Source organism: Parambassis ranga, chromosome 20, assembly GCF_900634625.1.
Source record: "Parambassis ranga chromosome 20, fParRan2.1, whole genome shotgun sequence".
In the NCBI taxonomy this organism is placed as follows: domain Eukaryota; kingdom Metazoa; phylum Chordata; class Actinopteri; family Ambassidae; genus Parambassis; species Parambassis ranga.
This window is the reverse complement of record NC_041040.1, coordinates 16,183,805-16,206,831: the sequence shown is the minus strand read 5'-3', so window position 1 is coordinate 16,206,831 and position 23,027 is coordinate 16,183,805. Positions and strand designations below refer to the sequence as shown.

Sequence of the window (23,027 nt, the reverse complement as noted above, 5' to 3'; positions counted from 1 at the left end):
TTCAAGTGCTCGGTTAATCTCGTAAATCATTGTTATAAAGTCGAAGGTACGATTTTGACGGGCGTTATTTTGGAAATCCATGAGTTCAAGACAATAAAGCAAAGACTAAACATTATGTGATTGTGTTTACAGCGACTGCTAAGTTGAAATCTAATATTAAAATCAGCCGGTGCTGATAATAATATAGAACGTAGGCCAGGTCCTCTGTAGGTGTGTGTGCGTCTGTAGCTAAAACAAACCCATGGTATGCAGACCACTGTGCGGACAGAATATAAAGCAAGGAGCATAAAGGTTATACGTGACAGATCAGATATCATGGGAAGACATGCGTTCAAAAATACCTACTATACCAGAATGCAACACGTCCTCCGCAGGTTGCCTAGCAACTGTCCTGCGCTTGTGTTGGCAAACAAATTCGAGCAAGCTTTTCTTCAGGTTATTATTCGGCCACAGAAACCACTCAGTTGATTCGTACCTTTTGGGTTGAAATTATTCAACATGCCTGAAGGTGTGAAGCCGCCAGAAAGCATCTACAATTGCATTCCAGAGAAAGAGCGGAAGATTGAAAAACCCCCGCTGTGAGTTACATTATCTTAGCTAACTCACTTAGCTAGCCACCATGCTAATTTAGCTAACTACTTTGTTGTTTGCTGTTTACCCTCACACACACACACACACACACACACACACACACACAAAAGTATTTGATCTATGTTGGATTTACTCAACAAGGAGCTCACAATTGACTTATTTAACCCTCATGCAGTGTTCGGGACATTTTTGTCCTCTGAGAGAAATTTTTCTGTTTATTTTGGCCATAACTTTGTCAATATGTGGACAAATTGAATAATTTTTGCTCAACAAGCTTAATTTTACATAATTTTTGTTAATATGATTTTAACATTTTTCATTGGTCAACAGTACACTGTGGGCAAATTCTACCCCCTAATGTGTTGTTCGGGACAAAAACGTCCCCTAACTTTAACAGTTTTAAAAATATATTAGATAAATATTTTTTTGAATTTTTTTTGCATTGACCTTTTAATTAACTTCAGTTCTAATCAACAGTAGTGAAAAAATCATTTTCCCCCAGGATTTTAACCCTTTAATTTTATAAGGGGTGGTGCTGAAAATTGGAAAAAAAACACACAAAATGGCTAATTTTTAATAGTAAAGGTGAATGTGGTCATGTCAAACATCAGTAAAAAAATTGACTTTATTGCATTATTGGTTTTTGCACAGCACTGGATTTTCTTTTTTTCTCCCATTTTGTCCCATAGACTTACATTATAACCACTTTTTTTTGACTGCACAGCCATGGCACTAAATAATCATGCATTCTTGATTGTTGGTGGTTTACCCTGTTGGTAGGAGGTAAAGTGTGATTTTTACAGTTAATATGGTCATTAAGTTGTTAACTGTAAAAATCACAAATTTTACCTCCTACCAACAGGGTAAACCACCAACAATCAAGAATGCATGATTATGTAGTGCCATGGCTGTGCAGTCAAAAAAAAGTGGTTATAATGTAAGTCTATGGGACAAAATGGGAGAAAAAAAGAAAATCCAGTGCTGTGCAAAAACCAATAATGCAATAAAGTCAATTTTTTTACTGATGTTTGACATGACCAAGACTGTAATAAAGGTTAAAAAAAAATCCAGTCCACATTCACCTTTACTATTAAAAATTAGCCATTTTGTGTGTTTTTTTTCCAATTTTCAGCACCACCCCTTATAAAATTAAAGGGTTAAAATCCTGGGGGAAAATGATTTTTTCACTACTGTTGATTAGAACTGAAGTTAATTAAAAGGTCTATGCAAAAAAATTTCAAAAAATTATTTATCTGATATATTTTTAAAACTGTTAAAGTTAGGGGACGTTTTTGTCCCGAACAACACATTAGGGTAGTGTTTGCGAACAGTCCATGAGGGTTAAGTGACAGGAGTTGTGTTTTTTGGCTTAACTTTGTTATGAAAATGAAGAAATGATCAGTTGTATTCTTTTCTTGAACCTCTGAAATGATTTTAGTGACTGTAGTAATTGATTATTTGGGTCTGTTTGGTAAAGGTATATGTCAAAGCACAGGCCAGCTGTGCTTCTTGAGAGCAAGTCAAATAAGGATGCGAGGAGAACTATGGGACCGGCAAAAATAATGGTGTCGCCTCCTGATAACTACCTCAAGAAGCGCTCAACAGAGGCGAGAGTGTGTAAAAGTGAGTTCCCCAGTTAGGCTGTTTGATTTTCTTTTGAGTGTTGATTATCAGTTTCTTCCTTTTTTGCGTTCTTTCAGACACACCTCCCTCAAAGCACGTCCGCACTGTGAGAAAGCCACCAGTTCCTTTGAGGACTGAGGTCCCACTCATGGGAATCCCCACCAAGAAGGCCTGTTTAAACACAACCGTAATGGTGCCGAAGAAACCGCATCCTACAATTGTAGACAGCAACAAAGGATCCAAGCAGCTCCTTGAAAACTCAGGACTTGTCCCAAAATACAGCCGTAAAAAGGTGTTTTCTTGAATTACTCAATACATGGTTTAGTTACAACAGTTTTATTTCAAAACATGTCTAAAGTTTCCTCCTTCTGTTTGCAGGACTATGGTCAGGTGCCTGAGTACCTGCTGCAGCGCAATGAAGAAGAGCGAATTGCTCAGGAGAGGCACGAGGACTTTCTGAAGGAGCAGAGGGAGCAGGCATCCATGAAGAACCTGTCAGAGGAGGAGCGTCAAGCTGTCCTGGAGGTACCTAAAAACATGGCTACACAGCGGCAGTCCTTTTTTTCTGAAACAGCAGGGGATCATTCAGGCACCTGGAACCAGTGAAGAAGCACAGGAAATGAACAGAATGATTCCATTACTTTAGGGAGAGGAATGAACCTTTTCAGCATCCATCAACTATTGCCAGTACCTTTTATTGACTCCTGTTTACTCTATAAAATCTCTGAATCCTGATATTTATCTCTCTGTCCTTCTAGACCCTGAAGAAAAACTGGGATAAGGTGCAACATGAGTACCAATGCCTGCCTCTCATCATTGAAACCCTGTCGAGGAAAACTCATAAGCTCCGACTGGAGGAGGCCATGACGCAGCTGGAGAGGGACATCAACCTCTTCGAGAGGTTCAAAACCATCTACATACCCAGCAATTAATACATTAAAGGGGTCAGATTTACTCCAATAAATGTCTCTACCATTCTTCCATTGACATTACACATGTATGGCTCAGACTAACAAAGACACACTTTCAATGATAAATCTATCTTTGATTCTTTATTGATTAACTAAACATCAAGGTTTAAGTGACGATGATGATATATAATCATCATATATAGAATCACTGTGGCAGAGAAGTTACACAAAGCGTCACCTTCCTCCTCCAAGAAACGCTGTCCACCAACTGCTGCCAGTTTGGCAGACACAGGCATCTTCCATGTCGGTTCCAGAACGTCATCATCCACATCTATGACAGGCAGCCCCAGTTTGTGGGCCACAATCTTTCCTACGGTGGTTTTCCCTGCTCCAGGAGGACCCATGAGGAGGATATTCTTGTCCCCCTGGCAGGCGGGTTGGGTGTGCTCTCAGTAAACCCATTCAGGAATCTAATAAGAGCCTCTCCCCCTGCGAAGGACAACAGTTAAACAGGCTTTACTAAGACCTATGAGGCTGCGACATACGTGTGCAGTTAGCACAGAACACTTAACCTACAAGTTAAAGTAGGTATTTAGAGTCTGCAGTCTTCTTTTTTTATTTAATATTACTGAACTGACAGCCTCCTGCTTTCTTCAGAGAGCTGCGACAACTTTCCACGTGTTTTGCAGCTTGTATAACAAAGTGACGTTACATTATTTCGATAAGGTTCATTTGGTCTTCACCTATTTATGAACTATGATAGAATTCTTTTTAGTCAGACCTGTGTCTTGTGTTAGTTCATAAATAGGTGAAGACCAAATGAACCTTATCGAAATATTACGAACAAGTTTTGGACAACAATGTGTCAAAGATTTCCGACGCCTGGAGCAGCTGGAACAAAAAAGGGCACGCTATCGCAACCACCTTAAATTCAACCTGAGATGCCGAGACGAGGGAGTAACACCACCAAGCTTGGAAGTAAAAAACCCCATCCCAACCCAAAATGCAAATAGGATAATAGAGAAAACCCGCACAGCGCTCCTTAAAGAAAGGATACGCTGCACGACAAGCAAAATAACCAACATCAACACAGAGATAAAAACACAAACGGAAGCTTTCAGACTGAAATACCCCACGGAAGAAAACACACAGAAACTCGTAAAAGAACACCTGAGGCAGACGCACGAAATATTTTTTGAACGGACAAAGGTAAGACACATCAAAAAACTGGACAGACTAATAACACGAAAACAACATAGAAATAAGGACACAGACGAAGCGGAAAAAGAAAAATGGGTCAAAAACATCTCACAACGCCGCCTAACAAAGATAGAAATAGACGTCCTGTCTCGCGGACTTAACTATGCTGTCACACCAAACAAAATACCACACGAAGAATTCATCCTAGCCACCGTATTAGCGTGTCAATCCATACCGGACCAGGGGAAAAAAGCAGAGCTAAGGAACGAGATAGCAGGTATTCTAAAATCCGCAAAAATACCACCAGCTAACATAACAAAAGAAGAAGCCAAAGCAATTAAAACATTGGCACAGGACAAGAGCATCACAATCATACCCGCGGATAAAGGTAGGACAACAGTCATTATGGACACTAAGCACTACGAGCAACAGATGGAAAACATGTTAAAAGACACTGAAACATATGAACCGCTCAGAAAGGACCCCACAGAAGAAAAGAAAAGGACACTCAAAACACTACTCAAACCATTACTACAGGAAGGTAAAATAGATAAGAGCACATACAACCACCTCATGCCCACAGCCAGTATCACACCACGAATATATGGCACACCCAAAATCCACAAACAAAACACACCACTACGCCCAATAGTGGACAGCATTGGATCAGTAACATACAACCTATCAAAAGCACTAGTTGACCTCATAAAACCACTACTAGGCCTCACCGAACAACACTGTAAAAACTCAAACCAGTTAGCGCAGGAACTCAGGGACACCACAGTACACCCGGACGAAATATTCATATCACATGACGTAATATCCCTCTTCACCAAAACACCAGTAAACATAACACTGCAGATAGTAGAGAACCGCCTCAGGACAGACAAGACACTACACAAACGGACCAATCTAGCAGTTAACGACATAACCCGGCTGCTACATTTCGTATCCACATCCACATATTTCCAATTCAGGGGTATTTTATACAGACAGAGGGAGGGCTTTGCAATGGGGGACCCACTCTCAGCCATCATGAGTGGTTTTTTTATGGAGGACCTAGAAGAGAAGGCCATCTGCACGGCACCTGCACAATGCGGTCTCAAAATGTGGAGGAGATACATGGATGACATCCTGGAAAAAATAAAAACTGGCCACACACAGGAGTTAACAGACCACCTCAACAAAATAGACAGCACAGGAAAAATCAAATTCACACACGAGGAGGAAAAAGACAGTACGATAACCTTTTTGGACATAAACATCACACATCTACAGGACGGCAGCATAAAAATCAAAATTCACAGGAAACCCACACACACCGACCAATACCTGTTATGGACGTCTGAACACCCCACCGCACACAAACTCTCCGCCGTACGAACACTATTCGACAGAGCCACCATGATCACAGACCCACAAGACAGACAGGAGGAAGAAAAACACATCATAAAGGCCTTAAAAAAATGCCAGTACCCCATGTGGGCAATCAAAAAAGGAAAACAACAAATCGACAACAGAAAAAACAAAGAAAAAAAGAGAAACACAAACCAAAAACAAAATAAAACAATGGTGACACTCCCCTACATCCGTGGAATAACGGAAAAAATACAAAGAGCAATGAGGAAACACAACATCAATACACCCGTCAAAACACATCGTAAACTCAGACAACTACTGGTGCACCCAAAAGACAAGATCGAACCGGACAAAAAATGCAACGTCATATACGAAATACCCTGCCTGTCCTGCAATAAAACATACATCGGTGAAACAGGAAGATCATTCAGCACACGGAAAAAAGAACATAAAACAGAATGTGAAAAGGAATCAGCTGGGATGAGCACAAGGGCAACAAAACAGAAAGCACAACAAGAAAACCTGAAATCAGCAATCTCGGATCATTGCAAAAGAGAAAGGCACATTATGGACTGGGATGGGGCAAAAGTGATCGGAAACGAGGACAACAAATTCAAACGGTGGATTAAGGAAGCCATCGAAATAAGGAAGCGGGCCAATAGGACAATGAACTGGGACGAGGGAACTTTTACACTGTCCCACACCTGGAACACTGTCCTGAGGAGACCAGACTGCTGTCCCACACCTGGGACACAGCGCTGAGGAAGCCGGACTACAGGTGGCGCTGTTCCCCCACTACCTGGAGTAGTGGGAGAATGGCGCCACAACCTGCATAAGATCAGCTGGCAGACACGTCACGTAACATCATGTGACTTCTGAGGAAGACTGCAGGAAGTAGTCGAAACATGTCAAGGTAAAACACGAGACACAGGTCTGACTAAAAAGAATTCTATCATAGTGACGTTACATTGTTATTCATAGTTTTAGGCAAGACGCTCACCTCAGGTCTTGGCTTTGTGTCCTCAAATCTCCTTGACAAATGTCTCAGCAAAGTCACAGCTTATTTTGTTGAATACTATGAAAGAAAGAATCACTTTCAGGCACATTATTCCGCAGGCTCCATAAACAACTACGGCCAGCTCGGAGGGACAAATTTAATCACTACGGAAGCGCAGTAGGAACCAATTCCCCCTGCGTTTGTTAGTTATGCATTATAATTATTTACAGAAGCTACATATTACACAGCACATTGAATCAATACGACTGTATAATTTAGGGCAACAAATGTGCTTTTAATCGCGAAAGAAATAAATATAAAACTGATTGAACGGGTGCTGCGTTCAAGTGCTCGGTTAATCTCGTAAATCATTGTTATAAAGTCGAAGGTACGATTTTGACGGGCGTTATTTTGGAAATCCATGAGTTCAAGACAATAAAGCAAAGACTAAACATTATGTGATTGTGTTTACAGCGACTGCTAAGTTGAAATCTAATATTAAAATCAGCCGGTGCTGATAATAGTATAGAACGTAGGCCAGGTCCTCTGTAGGTGTGTGTGCGTCTGTAGCTAAAACAAACCCATGGTATGCAGACCACTGTGCGGACAGAATATAAAGCAAGGAGCATAAAGGTTATACGTGACAGATCAGATATCATGGGAAGACATGCGTTCAAAAATACCTACTATACCAGAATGCAACACGTCCTCCGCAGGTTGCCTAGCAACTGTCCTGCGCTTGTGTTGGCAAACAAATTCGAGCAAGCTTTTCTTCAGGTTATTATTCGGCCACAGAAACCACTCAGTTGATTCGTACCTTTTGGGTTGAAATTATTCAACATGCCTGAAGGTGTGAAGCCGCCAGAAAGCATCTACAATTGCATTCCAGAGAAAGAGCGGAAGATTGAAAAACCCCCGCTGTGAGTTACATTATCTTAGCTAACTCACTTAGCTAGCCACCATGCTAATTTAGCTAACTACTTTGTTGTTTGCTGTTTACCCTCACACACACACACACACACACACACACACACACACACACACACACAAAAGTATTTGATCTATGTTGGATTTACTCAACAAGGAGCTCACAATTGACTTATTTAAGTGACAGGAGTTGTGTTTTTTGGCTTAACTTTGTTATGAAAATGAAGAAATGATCAGTTGTATTCTTTTCTTGAACCCCTGAAATGATTTTAGTGACTGTAGTAATTGATTATTTGGGTCTGTTTGGTAAAGGTATATGTCAAAGCACAGGCCAGCTGTGCTTCTTGAGAGCAAGTCAAATAAGGATGCGAGGAGAACTATGGGACCGGCAAAAATAATGGTGTCGCCTCCTGATAACTACCTCAAGAAGCGCTCAACAGAGGCGAGAGTGTGTAAAAGTGAGTTCCCCAGTTAGGCTGTTTGATTTTCTTTTGAGTGTTGATTATCAGTTTCTTCCTTTTTTGCGTTCTTTCAGACACACCTCCCTCAAAGCACGTCCGCACTGTGAGAAAGCCACCAGTTCCTTTGAGGACTGAGGTCCCACTCATGGGAATCCCCACCAAGAAGGCCTGTTTAAACACAACTGTAATGGTGCCGAAGAAACCGCATCCTACAATTGTAGACAGCAACAAAGGATCCAAGCAGCTCCTTGAAAACTCAGGACTTGTCCCAAAATACAGCCGTAAAAAGGTGTTTTCTTGAATTACTCAATACATGGTTTAGTTACAACAGTTTTATTTCAAAACATGTCTAAAGTTTCCTCCTTCTGTTTGCAGGACTATGGTCAGGTGCCTGAGTACCTGCTGCAGCGCAATGAAGAAGAGCGAATTGCTCAGGAGAGGCACGAGGACTTTCTGAAGGAGCAGAGGGAGCAGGCATCCATGAAGAACCTGTCAGAGGAGGAGCGTCAAGCTGTCCTGGAGGTACCTAAAAACATGGCTACACAGCGGCAGTCCTTTTTTTCTGAAACAGCAGGGGATCATTCAGGCACCTGGAACCAGTGAAGAAGCACAGGAAATGAACAGAATGATTCCATTACTTTAGGGAGAGGAATGAACCTTTTCAGCATCCATCAACTATTGCCAGTACCTTTTATTGACTCCTGTTTACTCTATAAAATCTCTGAATCCTGATATTTATCTCTCTGTCCTTCTAGACCCTGAAGAAAAACTGGGATAAGGTGCACCATGAGTACCAATGCCTGCCTCTCATCATTGAAACCCTGTCGAGGAAAACCCATAAGCTCCGACTGGAGGAGGCCATGACGCAGCTGGAGAGGGACATCAACCTCTTCGAGAGGTTCAAAACCATCTACATACCCAGCAATTAATACATTAAAGGGGTCAGATTTACTCCAATAAATGTCTCTACCATTCTTCCATTGACATTACACATGTATGGCTCAGACTAACAAAGACACACTTTCAATGATAAATCTATCTTTGATTCTTTATTGATTAACTAAACATCAAGGTTTAAGTGACGATGATGATATATAATCATCATATATAGAATCACTGTGGCAGAGAAGTTACACAAAGCGTCACCTTCCTCCTCCAAGAAACGCTGTCCACCAACTGCTGCCAGTTTGGCAGACACAGGCATCTTCCATGTCGGTTCCAGAACGTCATCATCCACATCTATGACAGGCAGCCCCAGTTTGTGGGCCACAATCTTTCCTACGGTGGTTTTCCCTGCTCCAGGAGGACCCATGAGGAGGATATTCTTGTCCCCCTGGCAGGCGGGTTGGGTGTGCTCTCAGTAAACCCATTCAGGAATCTAATAAGAGCCTCTCCCCCTGCGAAGGACAACAGTTAAACAGGCTTTACTAAGACCTATGAGGCTGCGACATACGTGTGCAGTTAGCACAGAACACTTAACCTACAAGTTAAAGTAGGTATTTAGAGTCTGCAGTCTTCTTTTTTTATTTAATATTACTGAACTGACAGCCTCCTGCTTTCTTCAGAGAGCTGCGACAACTTTCCACGTGTTTTGCAGCTTGTATAACAAAGTGACGTTACATTATTTCGATAAGGTTCATTTGGTCTTCACCTATTTATGAACTATGATAGAATTCTTTTTAGTCAGACCTGTGTCTTGTGTTAGTTCATAAATAGGTGAAGACCAAATGAACCTTATCGAAATATTACGAACAAGTTTTGGACAACAATGTGTCAAAGATTTCCGACGCCTGGAGCAGCTGGAACAAAAAAGGGCACGCTATCGCAACCACCTTAAATTCAACCTGAGATGCCGAGACGAGGGAGTAACACCACCAAGCTTGGAAGTAAAAAACCCCATCCCAACCCAAAATCCAAATAGGATAATAGAGAAAACCCGCACAGCGCTCCTTAAAGAAAGGATACGCTGCACGACAAGCAAAATAACCAACATCAACACAGAGATAAAAACACAAACGGAAGCTTTCAGACTGAAATACCCCACGGAAGAAAACACACAGAAACTCGTAAAAGAACACCTGAGGCAGACGCACGAAATATTTTTTGAACGGACAAAGGTAAGACACATCAAAAAACTGGACAGACTAATAACACGAAAACAACATAGAAATAAGGACACAGACGAAGCGGAAAAAGAAAAATGGGTCAAAAACATCTCACAACGCCGCCTAACAAAGATAGAAATAGACGTCCTGTCTCGCGGACTTAACTATGCTGTCACACCAAACAAAATACCACACGAAGAATTCATCCTAGCCACCGTATTAGCGTGTCAATCCATACCGGACCAGGGGAAAAAAGCAGAGCTAAGGAACGAGATAGCAGGTATTCTAAAATCCGCAAAAATACCACCAGCTAACATAACAAAAGAAGAAGCCAAAGCAATTAAAACATTGGCACAGGACAAGAGCATCACAATCATACCCGCGGATAAAGGTAGGACAACAGTCATTATGGACACTAAGCACTACGAGCAACAGATGGAAAACATGTTAAAAGACACTGAAACATATGAACCGCTCAGAAAGGACCCCACAGAAGAAAAGAAAAGGACACTCAAAACACTACTCAAACCATTACTACAGGAAGGTAAAATAGATAAGAGCACATACAACCACCTCATGCCCACAGCCAGTATCACACCACGAATATATGGCACACCCAAAATCCACAAACAAAACACACCACTACGCCCAATAGTGGACAGCATTGGATCAGTAACATACAACCTATCAAAAGCACTAGTTGACCTCATAAAACCACTACTAGGCCTCACCGAACAACACTGTAAAAACTCAAACCAGTTAGCGCAGGAACTCAGGGACACCACAGTACACCCGGACGAAATATTCATATCACATGACGTAATATCCCTCTTCACCAAAACACCAGTAAACGTAACACTGCAGATAGTAGAGAACCGCCTCAGGACAGACAAGACACTACACAAACGGACCAATCTAGCAGTTAACGACATAACCCGACTGCTACATTTCGTATCCACATCCACATATTTCCAATTCAGGGGTATTTTATACAGACAGAGGGAGGGCTTTGCAATGGGGGACCCACTCTCAGCCATCATGAGTGGTTTTTTTATGGAGGACCTAGAAGAGAAGGCCATCTGCACGGCACCTGCACAATGCGGTCTCAAAATGTGGAGGAGATACGTGGATGACATCCTGGAAAAAATAAAAACTGGCCACACACAGGAGTTAACAGACCACCTCAACAAAATAGACAGCACAGGAAAAATCAAATTCACACACGAGGAGGAAAAAGACAGTACGATAACCTTTTTGGACATAAACATCACACATCTACAGGACGGCAGCATAAAAATCAAAATTCACAGGAAACCCACACACACCGACCAATACCTGTTATGGACGTCTGAACACCCCACCGCACACAAACTCTCCGCCGTACGAACACTATTCGACAGAGCCACCATGATCACAGACCCACAAGACAGACAGGAGGAGGAAAAACACATCATAAAGGCCTTAAAAAAATGCCAGTACCCCATGTGGGCAATCAAAAAAGGAAAACAACAAATCGACAACAGAAAAAAACAAAGAAAAAAAGAGAAACACAAACCAAAAACAAAATAAAACAATGGTGACACTCCCCTACATCCGTGGAATAACGGAAAAAATACAAAGAGCAATGAGGAAACACAACATCAATACACCCGTCAAAACACATCGGAAACTCAGACAACTACTGGTGCACCCAAAAGACAAGATCGAACCGGACAAAAAATGCAACGTCATATACGAAATACCCTGCCTGTCCTGCAATAAAACATACATCGGTGAAACAGGAAGATCATTCAGCACACGGAAAAAAGAACATAAAACAGAATGTGAAAAGGAATCAGCTGGGATGAGCACAAGGGCAACAAAACAGAAAGCACAACAAGAAAACCTGAAATCAGCAATCTCGGATCATTGCAAAAGAGAAAGGCACATTATGGACTGGGATGGGGCAAAAGTGATCGGAAACGAGGACAACAAATTCAAACGGTGGATTAAGGAAGCCATCGAAATAAGGAAGCGGGCCAATAGGACAATGAACTGGGACGAGGGAACTTTTACACTGTCCCACACCTGGAACACTGTCCTGAGGAGACCAGACTGCTGTCCCACACCTGGGACACAGCGCTGAGGAAGCCGGACTACAGGTGGCGCTGTTCCCCCACTACCTGGAGTAGTGGGAGAATGGCGCCACAACCTGCATAAGATCAGCTGGCAGACACGTCACGTAACATCATGTGACTTCTGAGGAAGACTGCAGGAAGTAGTCGAAACATGTCAAGGTAAAACACGAGACACAGGTCTGACTAAAAAGAATTCTATCATAGTGACGTTACATTGTTATTCATAGTTTTAGGCAAGACGCTCACCTCAGGTCTTGGCTTTGTGTCCTCAAATCTCCTTGACAAATGTCTCAGCAAAGTCACAGCTTATTTTGTTGAATACTATGAAAGAAAGAATCACTTTCAGGCACATTATTCCGCAGGCTCCATAAACAACTACGGCCAGCTCGGAGGGACAAATTTAATCACTACGGAAGCGCAGTAGGAACCAATTCCCCCTGCGTTTGTTAGTTATGCATTATAATTATTTACAGAAGCTACATATTACACAGCACATTGAATCAATACGACTGTATAATTTAGGGCAACAAATGTGCTTTTAATCGCGAAAGAAATAAATATAAAACTGATTGAACGGGTGCTGCGTTCAAGTGCTCGGTTAATCTCGTAAATCATTGTTATAAAGTCGAAGGTACGATTTTGACGGGCGTTATTTTGGAAATCCATGAGTTCAAGACAATAAAGCAAAGACTAAACATTATGTGATTGTGTTTACAGCGACTGCTAAGTTGAAATCTAATATTAAAATCAGCCGGTGCTGATAATAGTATAGAACGTAGGCCAGGTCCTCTGTAGGTGTGTGTGCGTCTGTAGCTAAAACAAACCCATGGTATGCAGACCACTGTGCGGACAGAATATAAAGCAAGGAGCATAAAGGTTATACGTGACAGATCAGATATCATGGGAAGACATGCGTTCAAAAATACCTACTATACCAGAATGCAACACGTCCTCCGCAGGTTGCCTAGCAACTGTCCTGCGCTTGTGTTGGCAAACAAATTCGAGCAAGCTTTTCTTCAGGTTATTATTCGGCCACAGAAACCACTCAGTTGATTCGTACCTTTTGGGTTGAAATTATTCAACATGCCTGAAGGTGTGAAGCCGCCAGAAAGCATCTACAATTGCATTCCAGAGAAAGAGCGGAAGATTGAAAAACCCCCGCTGTGAGTTACATTATCTTAGCTAACTCACTTAGCTAGCCACCATGCTAATTTAGCTAACTACTTTGTTGTTTGCTGTTTACCCTCACACACACACACACACACACACACACACACACACAAAAGTATTTGATCTATGTTGGATTTACTCAACAAGGAGCTCACAATTGACTTATTTAACCCTCATGCACTGTTCGGGACATTTTTGTCCTCTGAGAGAAATTTTTCTGTTTATTTTGGCCATAACTTTGTCAATATGTGAACAAATTGAATAATTTTTGCTCAACAAGCTTAATTTTACATAATTTTTGTTAATATGATTTTAACATTTTTCATTGGTCAACAGTACACTGTGGGCAAATTCTACCCCCTAATGTGTTGTTCGGGACAAAAACGTCCCCTAACTTTAACAGTTTTAAAAATATATTAGATAAATATTTTTTTGAATTTTTTTTGCATTGACCTTTTAATTAACTTCAGTTCTAATCAACAGTAGTGAAAAAATCATTTTCCCCCAGGATTTTAACCCAGTCTTGATCATGTCAAACATCAGTAAAAAAATTGACTTTATTGCATTATTGGTTTTTGCACAGCACTGGATTTTCTTTTTTTCTCCCATTTTGTCCCATAGACTTACATTATAACCACTTTTTTTTGACTGCACAGCCATGGCACTACATAATCATGCATTCTTGATTGTTGGTGGTTTACCCTGTTGGTAGGAGGTAAAGTGTGATTTTTACAGTTAATATGGTCATTAAGTTGTTAACTGTAAAAATCACAAATTTTACCTCCTACCAACAGGGTAAACCACCAACAATCAAGAATGCATGATTATGTAGTGCCATGGCTGTGCAGTCAAAAAAAAGTGGTTATAATGTAAGTCTATGGGACAAAATGGGAGAAAAAAAGAAAATCCAGTGCTGTGCAAAAACCAATAATGCAATAAAGTCAATTTTTTTACTGATGTTTGACATGACCAAGACTGTAATAAAGGTTAAAAAAAAATCCAGTCCACATTCACCTTTACTATTAAAAATTAGCCATTTTGTGTGTTTTTTTTTCCAATTTTCAGCACCACCCCTTATAAAATTAAAGGGTTAAAATCCTGGGGGAAAATGATTTTTTCACTACTGTTGATTAGAACTGAAGTTAATTAAAAGGTCAATGCAAAAAAATTTCAAAAAATTATTTATCTGATATATTTTTAAAACTGTTAAAGTTAGGGGACGTTTTTGTCCCGAACAACACATTAGGGTAGTGTTTGCGAACAGTCCATGAGGGTTAAGTGACAGGAGTTGTGTTTTTTGGCTTAACTTTGTTTGTTATGAAAATGAAGAAATGATCAGTTGTATTCTTTTCTTGAACCTCTGAAATGATTTTAGTGACTGTAGTAATTGATTATTTCGGTCTGTTTGGTAAAGGTATATGTCAAAGCACAGGCCAGCTGTGCTTCTTGAGAGCAAGTCAAATAAGGATGCGAGGAGAACTATGGGACCGGCAAAAATAATGGTGTCGCCTCCTGATAACTACCTCAAGAAGCGCTCAACAGAGGCGAGAGTGTGTAAAAGTGAGTTCCCCAGTTAGGCTGTTTGATTTTCTTTTGAGTGTTGATTATCAGTTTCTTCCTTTTTTGCGTTCTTTCAGACACACCTCCCTCAAAGCACGTCCGCACTGTGAGAAAGCCACCAGTTCCTTTGAGGACTGAGGTCCCACTCATGGGAATCCCCACCAAGAAGGCCTGTTTAAACACAACTGTAATGGTGCCGAAGAAACCGCATCCTACAATTGTAGACAGCAACAAAGGATCCAAGCAGCTCCTTGAAAACTCAGGACTTGTCCCAAAATACAGCCGTAAAAAGGTGTTTTCTTGAATTACTCAATACATGGTTTAGTTACAACAGTTTTATTTCAAAACATGTCTAAAGTTTCCTCCTTCTGTTTGCAGGACTATGGTCAGGTGCCTGAGTACCTGCTGCAGCGCAATGAAGAAGAGCGAATTGCTCAGGAGAGGCACGAGGACTTTCTGAAGGAGCAGAGGGAGCAGGCATCCATGAAGAACCTGTCAGAGGAGGAGCGTCAAGCTGTCCTGGAGGTACCTAAAAACATGGCTACACAGCGGCAGTCCTTTTTTTCTGAAACAGCAGGGGATCATTCAGGCACCTGGAACCAGTGAAGAAGCACAGGAAATGAACAGAATGATTCCATTACTTTAGGGAGAGGAATGAACCTTTTCAGCATCCATCAACTATTGCCAGTACCTTTTATTGACTCCTGTTTACTCTATAAAATCTCTGAATCCTGATATTTATCTCTCTGTCCTTCTAGACCCTGAAGAAAAACTGGGATAAGGTGCACCATGAGTACCAATGCCTGCCTCTCATCATTGAAACCCTGTCGAGGAAAACCCATAAGCTCCGACTGGAGGAGGCCATGACGCAGCTGGAGAGGGACATCAACCTCTTCGAGAGGTTCAAAACCATCTACATACCCAGCAATTAATACATTAAAGGGGTCAGATTTACTCCAATAAATGTCTCTACCATTCTTCCATTGACATTACACATGTATGGCTCAGACTAACAAAGACACACTTTCAATGATAAATCTATCTTTGATTCTTTATTGATTAACTAAACATCAAGGTTTAAGTGACGATGATGATATATAATCATCATATATAGAATCACTGTGGCAGAGAAGTTACACAAAGCGTCACCTTCCTCCTCCAAGAAACGCTGTCCACCAACTGCTGCCAGTTTGGCAGACACAGGCATCTTCCATGTCGGTTCCAGAACGTCATCATCCACATCTATGACAGGCAGCCCCAGTTTGTGGGCCACAATCTTTCCTACGGTGGTTTTCCCTGCTCCAGGAGGACCCATGAGGAGGATATTCTTGTCCCCCTGGCAGGCGGGTTGGGTGTGCTCTCAGTAAACCCATTCAGGAATCTAATAAGAGCCTCTCCCCCTGCGAAGGACAACAGTTAAACAGGCTTTACTAAGACCTATGAGGCTGCGACATACGTGTGCAGTTAGCACAGAACACTTAACCTACAAGTTAAAGTAGGTATTGTCGGGGTGAAAATCCCCTTGTTTCCTTCTGATCACCCCCTGAATTAGTTTGTAAGGAAGGAGCGGATAAATTCTGGTCTCAAAATTATAATTTATTAAACAATGAGGCAAATTCTGAGTCGCAGAGCTCTGGGTTGTTGCACACACAGAACCAAACAAGAACAACACAAGAACAGGACAACCAACAAGAACAAACAACCACACAGCAACAACGAACAATGCAACAACAACTGGACATGGAATTCACACATTGATATACCCCATGGGCGTTCCTGCCTGCCGGCCCACAGGGGCATCTACCGCCCCCCTGCAGACCCTGGTTCATACAGCAACTAGACCATTAGTGTTTACTGCCAAATAAGGTAAAACTCCAATTCCTTAAATCTCATAGGTTGTGAGTCCAATCTGGGGGTGACCATAAAACTGGGCACTCAGGAGAAAAACACATTCCTTTAGAATCTGGCTTTTATCAGGTCAAAGGTGCTGCTGTCCTTAGTCTGAATTTATGACCATCTCGTACCAACCGGAGCTCTCTCCAGAGAGCAGAAAAACAACTGATCTCATCTGCCACAGCCTGAACTGCAGAAAACAACGTTATATGACATACTATGAAATTACTTATTAATACATTCAGTATCCTCGAATTACTTTGATTTTCTATAAAATTTCCTAACACATAAACACTTATGAAAATCACATTATTAAGCGATAAACACATATAAACATGAATACTTATATATCTGAACACACTGCATGTTAACACCATGCAGAATAAATTCTTTCACCCAACAATTCCCTCTTTTGAGCTCTTATAAGAGCTCACAACAAATCTTCCTCGTCGTCACCTGGCACGGGCACCTCTGCTGCCAGCAGAGGCATCTGATATGAAGGAGAATGAAAACCTGAATCCTGCTTTTCAATTGCTGACACAATTAACCTGTAACCTAAACAGTGCACACAGGGAATATAACAACAACAACCACATATAGTCAAAATACCCAAGAATGCTGCAAAAGAAGTGATTAGTGACATACCATACTACCACCTTCCAGGGTCCCAGCACCCTAATCAGCCAGTCGTCCAGGGGGTTATCTATCCCTGAGTGCTCATGCAACATACTGGAAAGAGTTCTTAAACCTTCTAAAGCTTTAGTGACCTTACCGTCAGGAGCAGTGTTATTGGGAATGAAAGTACAACACATTTCATCAAACATAGCACATACACCTCCTTTCTCTGCCAATAACATATCCAAAAACATCCGGTTCTGTACTGAAATCAAATCCCCATGCATCGTCTGGATATATTGGGGCAGGTTCAGTGTACAGGTGGGGCCTCGCTGATGCACAGGCAACACAACCTGACATGTTTTGCTCCCTCACCTGTTTTACCATCCATCTGAACCAAATATTATCATCCTCATAACCGGTAGATAACGTTAATACATCGAACGGGGTGAGTTTAGTGTAATCATGGACTACAATGTCGGGTTAGGAGTCCCAACATTGGCCAGGCACTCCGGAAGATTTAACATAAGGGTTGTGGTCCAGGCCAGTAATTGATAACATAATAGGATTCTGCATGCAGCTCCAATCTCTTTGTATATGGAAATACCCACTGAACAAGATCCGCCCGCCTGAGGTGGTTTTAGCTTTTTTAGGTGCCCAATTTGTGTGCTGCCACCCCAATCCACAAACATAGACGCCATACTGTCTCCACAACGCATCATGTCCCCCGCAGTTGATTACTGCGCACAAATCAAAGATAAAAGAGAACTCTGAACCCTTATAGTAGTCTAACTCTATACCTCCCCCGTTTCTCACACATGCATCTCCTCCTGTCCCTTGTGCTCTCCTCACCCTGCGTGTGCTGGGCCCTGGATTTGACTTACCATTGGATCCTGGAAAACTGACAAAATAAGTACACACGAAATTATGTTACACAGAAAAAGTCAAAGATACACTAACTACAGACATGAAAACACAAGCTCCCAACACCCTCCAGTTACCCCACAGTCCCATCTTGTCAGCCGGAGTCTTCTTGACACAGGAACTAGAACCTCTGCTCCTGAAACTTTAGACCTTCCTCTCGACAGCTGACCTTACTGATGACTGTGGTTCGTTTCCTGGTGGGGTGATGCGCTTAACTTCGCCTATCACCCTTAGTTGGAGTGATGCGCTTAACTTCGCCTATCACTCTTAGTCCCATGCTGATCCTGATGATTGCTCATGTATGTGTATTCACCGTCTCATCCTCTTCAACCAAGTAGGGTAGACTACCTACTGGTCACACTCCTGGTTTCAGGGGATTATTCTGCCCCTTTTATTTTATCCTCCCCCTGCTCCTTCTAATGTCGCTCAGCGTTCTCCCTGGTTCTGTAGCTGGGGTGCACTGGCTCCAGTGATACCAGGTGTCTCCTTTGCCTTTCAGCCGCACCGCGTGGGAGGTGCGCTCCACCACCTGGTAAGGACCTGTCCACCTTGGCTCCGACCACTTTCTCTTTATCACCTTCAGGAGGACCCACTCAGCTGTGTGTGGCTCCTTCTGGACTCTCCATCTCTCCTTTCTCCTGTAATACAAATACTAACACCAAAGCTTTAAATTCATTATATTATGGTTTATATTAATACCATACTGCATACTTCTTCAGTCTCAGCCGGCCAGCTGGTCCAGGAAACTGTCGACCTGTAAGAAGCTCATAGGGTGTACATTATATGGCGTTATTAACAGAACATCAATACAATAGACAATACTTGAACCCATATAAATTTGGTCTGTGCACAGATTTTAGCCAATTTTTGTTTTAGGTTTTAGTTTCATCCTTTCCACTTTTCCCTGTGACTGTGGTTGATATACTGCACCATACCTATGTTTTAGGCCTAAAGTCTGCTCCACCTTTTCCAAGTCTAAACTCTTAAAATGAGATCCATTCTGGGAATCCATGCTGTGGAATGTAATAGTTAATCAAACAGTTTATCATCCGGTTTAAAACTCAAATACATTAATCCTGTCTCACCCTCTTTTTTCTGAAACAGAACACCATTCACAGCTCCACCTGTTTCAGAAACATCAAGATAAAATGGGACTAAGTGATCTAGGAGAACCAGATCGTTATAGAAGTTGAGACAATGAAAGAGACAAGAGTACAGGAGGCACAAAACCTACATCAGTAAATGATGAAGACCAGATGTTATGTGGTAGTGTGGCTAACATCTCCTGAGCCTTATTATGCCTCTACTGTATGAATGGCAACCTAATAAGCTTTAAAGGATGAAGAATTCTAAACACCTATCCTCTGTGCCTATTTATTAGAAATAGCTTTACATTTCCTAACCATGGAGCCTAATTCTTTAATATTATGTGTGGTACAATTACTAAGCAAACAAGTGGCACACTATTATCTGCCATTTTGAGCCATTTAAAACTGTTCTGGTGTTAACTATACGTCAGCAGCTACTCCCTCCTCAGTCACAAACAATTTATCTGCTGTGATGGACCAATGTAGTCCCTCTCATTAGGAGGTAGAACCTCTCCTGATAGAAGAGATCCTCACACCTGTCATAGAAGAGAATAACCTACAGGGATCAGTGGACAGCCTATAGGGTCAGAAAGACATTATCCAGGGTTTCCACAGCTGGAATAGACTGAGGAGACCGCCCCCTTAAGGAGACTCAGGTAAAAACGAGTCCAGCAGATATCTTCACAAGACATCTGTATCATAGTGGTTCTCATCAGCCACTGTCCAGCTACTCCAACACTCTGGGAGCATAAAAAGTCTGTCCAGTAAGAAAAGTCACCATTAATCCATCTGGGGAGCACATAATGGAGGTTCCAGTTTTGATCAACAAGTCTCTGCCCATCAAATTCACTGGTGATGAGCTGGAGCAAATGTCTGTGGTGCTGCTAACACAGTTTCACAAGTTCTGTGAATGGCAAAGGTTTCCCAAAAGAAGCCAACCGACGAAATGATTTGAGATGCCGGTGTGATCTTTGACAGCCATTTCCCTGGGGAGGATACCAGGGAGCCCCTTGTGGTCACTGACGGGGCTGCTTGTAGTGACAGTCTCTTTCCCAGTGGCCAGGTTTTCCACAATAGAAGCAGTCACCTCCACTCAAACCGCTGTATCCACCCTTTCCATGCCCCCCTCCCCCACGGCCACCCTCTTTTCCCCTCCAGTTACCTCCTCTATGATATTGACCCCACCCACCTTGATAGTGGGGGCGGGTGACCCAAGATGGGGTTAAATACATATCAAGATTTCCCACAACTGGGGACTGTGGCTGAGGTGGGGGAGCAGGCTGAGGCTGAACCACCCTCTGTGATGCAGGGGTGTATTTCTTCATTTTCCTCTGATATGCTGCTTCCTTTCTAGTTTGAGCTGACTGCAGCTTTAATAATTGTGTCTGCAGCCCTTTCATCTCCATGGTCTCTGTGTCTGTGTGTAAATTCATATGGTGTACAACATGTCTCTCCCAAGCAACAGAATCACTTCCTGGTAAATCAGGGTCATTTTTCTGGGCCTGCTGAAGCAACAGGGGAAGCCCCTCCTCTGTTGCCTGTCTGTACCAGTGCTGCTGGGCACCAGGTTGACTAGAGTTCACTCCTGTCTGTCTGTCTGTTACTCGCCCCCTCCCATCAGGGACAGTCATGATGGGGTACATCCCAGGAAGTGGGGTCTGAGGCGAAGCAGAAGCTACAGCAGAGGCTGGTGAATAGGGAGGACGGTATCTCCGCCCCCTGAGTTCCCTCGCTCTCTACTTCCTGTTTAATGTCAGTGGTACTACCAGACTCCTTACAATCATCATCTATGCAGCACAGATATGCCTGATATAGAATCTTACGTCTCTCATCAGCCTGCACTGCCTCCTTCAACTCAACTGTCCCTAACACTAATAATCTAATAATCTCCTCCTTTCTCTCTCTCTCTAGTTTAACTTTATTCTCCGCTGTTGCAATCACACTTTTTAGTGGCTTTTATCATCTCCTTTCACTCCCTGCTCTGTCATTGCTGTACACACTGCTGCTTCCATCTCAGCTGCAGCCTTCTGTTGTCCCTCTGGTCCTGCCTGTCCGCAGCAACGGCTCAACATCTTACTCATCTGTTCATCAATTGTCTTCCACGTAGACATGATTACCACTCACCAAATCCTTCTTGCGTACCTGCTGTATGTTAAAAATGTACCTTCTATATGTGCCTTATTCTATCCCTCACTGTGACTCTGGCAACAGAGTCACACACCTTCGCTTAAACACACTTTCACACACACAGACACTCATTCAACCTGCAACACACACACTTAGGCCTACACACACACACTCACTTCTCCGACGGCACGGAGTAAACACCTTTCCTCGACGGCGCGAGGTCAAAACAATTAAACACAATTTTCAATACATAAAACACAACTTAAACAATAGGCTATATATTTTCTTCTCTTTTCTCTTTTCTCTTTTCTCGTGATCCTTTTTTTTGTCTTTATTATTTTGTGATCACTGTGACACTTTTCCTCTGTGTGACCCTTTTTTTTTATTTTTTAAGCTTTAGGCGGTCATCACTGTCGTTTCAGGGGTCATCAAATCCCACGGGCTTTCAACCGAGCTTTATCTATATTTGCGTCCAAATATAGCGGGGGATGCCACTCCCAATGACATAACGCTCATTCACGTTATTGTATTAACCCTTTTTTTATTCTTTTTATTTTTAATTGGTTAATATCTCTCTCAGTGTCACTTTTCCTTTTTCTCTTTTACTTCATCTCATTTTCTCTTTTACTTCATCTCATTTTCTCTTTTACTTCATCTCATTTTCTTTTACTTCACTTATTAAGACTTACAATCTGCCTCTTACAATTTGAACTCTAAAACACCGTACCCATCCCAGTGACTACTTAATTTAGATTGTCCAATGTGCAGAATTTTGATTAAACAGGTATCTGCTTACCTTGTTATTATTGGCCAGCCAGTAGTCACTCCGTCAGGCAAGATGTCATTTGACCCACACTCCTTCGAGTCCCTGTTCGGGCGCCAAATTGTCGGGGTGAAAATCCCCTTGTTTCCTTCTGATCACCCCCTGAATTAGTTTGTAAGGAAGGAGCGGATAAATTCTGGTCTCAAAATTATAATTTATTAAACAATGAGGCAAATTCTGAGTCGCAGAGCTCTGGGTTGTTGCACACACAGAACCAAACAAGAACAACACAAGAACAGGACAACCAACAAGAACAAACAACCACACAGCAACAACGAACAATGCAACAACAACTGGACATGGGATTCACACATTGATATACCCCATGGGCGTTCCTGCCTACCGGCCCACAGGGGCATCTACCGCCCCCCTGCAGACCCTGGTTCATACAGCAACTAGACCATTAGTGTTTACTGCCAAATAAGGTAAAACTCCAATTCCTTAAATCTCATAGGTTGTGAGTCCAATCTGGGGGTGACCATAAAACTGGGCACTCAGGAGAAAAACACATTCCTTTAGAATCTGGCTTTTATCAG

General features: G+C 42.1%; 3 protein-coding genes and 3 long non-coding RNA genes across 6 annotated transcripts; 3 read left to right on the top strand and 3 right to left on the bottom strand.

Moving 5' to 3' along the window:
• The first annotated feature begins 342 nt into the window (after positions 1-342).
• LOC114453427 (enkurin-like) lies at positions 343-3,146 on the top strand. The gene is made up of 5 exons (XM_028433320.1): positions 343-578; positions 2,069-2,214; positions 2,292-2,506; positions 2,593-2,739; positions 2,973-3,146. The coding sequence occupies exons 1-5, from the start codon at positions 499-501 to the stop codon at positions 3,144-3,146; spliced, it is 762 nt and encodes a 253-aa protein (XP_028289121.1). The 5' UTR covers positions 343-498.
• On the bottom strand, positions 2,535-6,840 carry LOC114453430 (uncharacterized). The gene is made up of 3 exons (XR_003672447.1): positions 6,685-6,840; positions 3,364-3,614; positions 2,535-2,807 (listed from the first exon to the last, which is right to left on the bottom strand). It is a non-coding gene; the product is annotated as an uncharacterized LOC114453430 (long non-coding RNA).
• A 500-nt stretch (positions 6,841-7,340) lies between these two features.
• On the top strand, positions 7,341-9,002 carry LOC114453622 (enkurin-like). The gene is made up of 5 exons (XM_028433579.1): positions 7,341-7,601; positions 7,921-8,066; positions 8,144-8,358; positions 8,445-8,591; positions 8,825-9,002. The coding sequence occupies exons 1-5, from the start codon at positions 7,522-7,524 to the stop codon at positions 8,996-8,998; spliced, it is 762 nt and encodes a 253-aa protein (XP_028289380.1). The 5' UTR covers positions 7,341-7,521; the 3' UTR covers positions 8,999-9,002.
• Positions 8,387-12,693, bottom strand: LOC114453624 (uncharacterized). The gene is made up of 3 exons (XR_003672458.1): positions 12,538-12,693; positions 9,216-9,466; positions 8,387-8,659 (listed from the first exon to the last, which is right to left on the bottom strand). It is a non-coding gene; the product is annotated as an uncharacterized LOC114453624 (long non-coding RNA).
• Positions 12,694-13,193: 500 nt separating this feature from the next.
• Positions 13,194-15,957, top strand: LOC114453623 (enkurin-like). Its single transcript, XM_028433580.1, has 5 exons — positions 13,194-13,454; positions 14,876-15,021; positions 15,099-15,313; positions 15,400-15,546; positions 15,780-15,957. The coding sequence occupies exons 1-5, from the start codon at positions 13,375-13,377 to the stop codon at positions 15,951-15,953; spliced, it is 762 nt and encodes a 253-aa protein (XP_028289381.1). The 5' UTR covers positions 13,194-13,374; the 3' UTR covers positions 15,954-15,957.
• LOC114453625 (uncharacterized) lies at positions 15,342-16,510 on the bottom strand. Its single transcript, XR_003672459.1, has 2 exons — positions 16,171-16,510; positions 15,342-15,614 (listed from the first exon to the last, which is right to left on the bottom strand). It is a non-coding gene; the product is annotated as an uncharacterized LOC114453625 (long non-coding RNA).
• Positions 16,511-23,027: the final 6,517 nt, after the last annotated feature.

Bases quoted from the DNA above. Each gene is read 5' to 3' on its own strand.
- LOC114453623 (XM_028433580.1), top strand. From the start codon at position 13,375: ATGCCTGAAGGTGTGAAGCCGCCAGAAAGCATCTACAATTGCATTCCA. The intron at 15,314-15,399 runs GTGTTTTCTTGA...TTCTGTTTGCAG, and splicing joins CAAAATACAGCCGTAAAAAG to GACTATGGTCAGGTGCCTGA. The intron at 15,547-15,779 runs GTACCTAAAAAC...CTGTCCTTCTAG, and splicing joins AGCGTCAAGCTGTCCTGGAG to ACCCTGAAGAAAAACTGGGA.
- LOC114453427 (XM_028433320.1), top strand. From the start codon at position 499: ATGCCTGAAGGTGTGAAGCCGCCAGAAAGCATCTACAATTGCATTCCA. The intron at 2,507-2,592 runs GTGTTTTCTTGA...TTCTGTTTGCAG, and splicing joins CAAAATACAGCCGTAAAAAG to GACTATGGTCAGGTGCCTGA. The intron at 2,740-2,972 runs GTACCTAAAAAC...CTGTCCTTCTAG, and splicing joins AGCGTCAAGCTGTCCTGGAG to ACCCTGAAGAAAAACTGGGA.
- LOC114453622 (XM_028433579.1), top strand. From the start codon at position 7,522: ATGCCTGAAGGTGTGAAGCCGCCAGAAAGCATCTACAATTGCATTCCA. The intron at 7,602-7,920 runs GTGAGTTACATT...TGTTTGGTAAAG, and splicing joins AAGATTGAAAAACCCCCGCT to GTATATGTCAAAGCACAGGC. The intron at 8,359-8,444 runs GTGTTTTCTTGA...TTCTGTTTGCAG, and splicing joins CAAAATACAGCCGTAAAAAG to GACTATGGTCAGGTGCCTGA.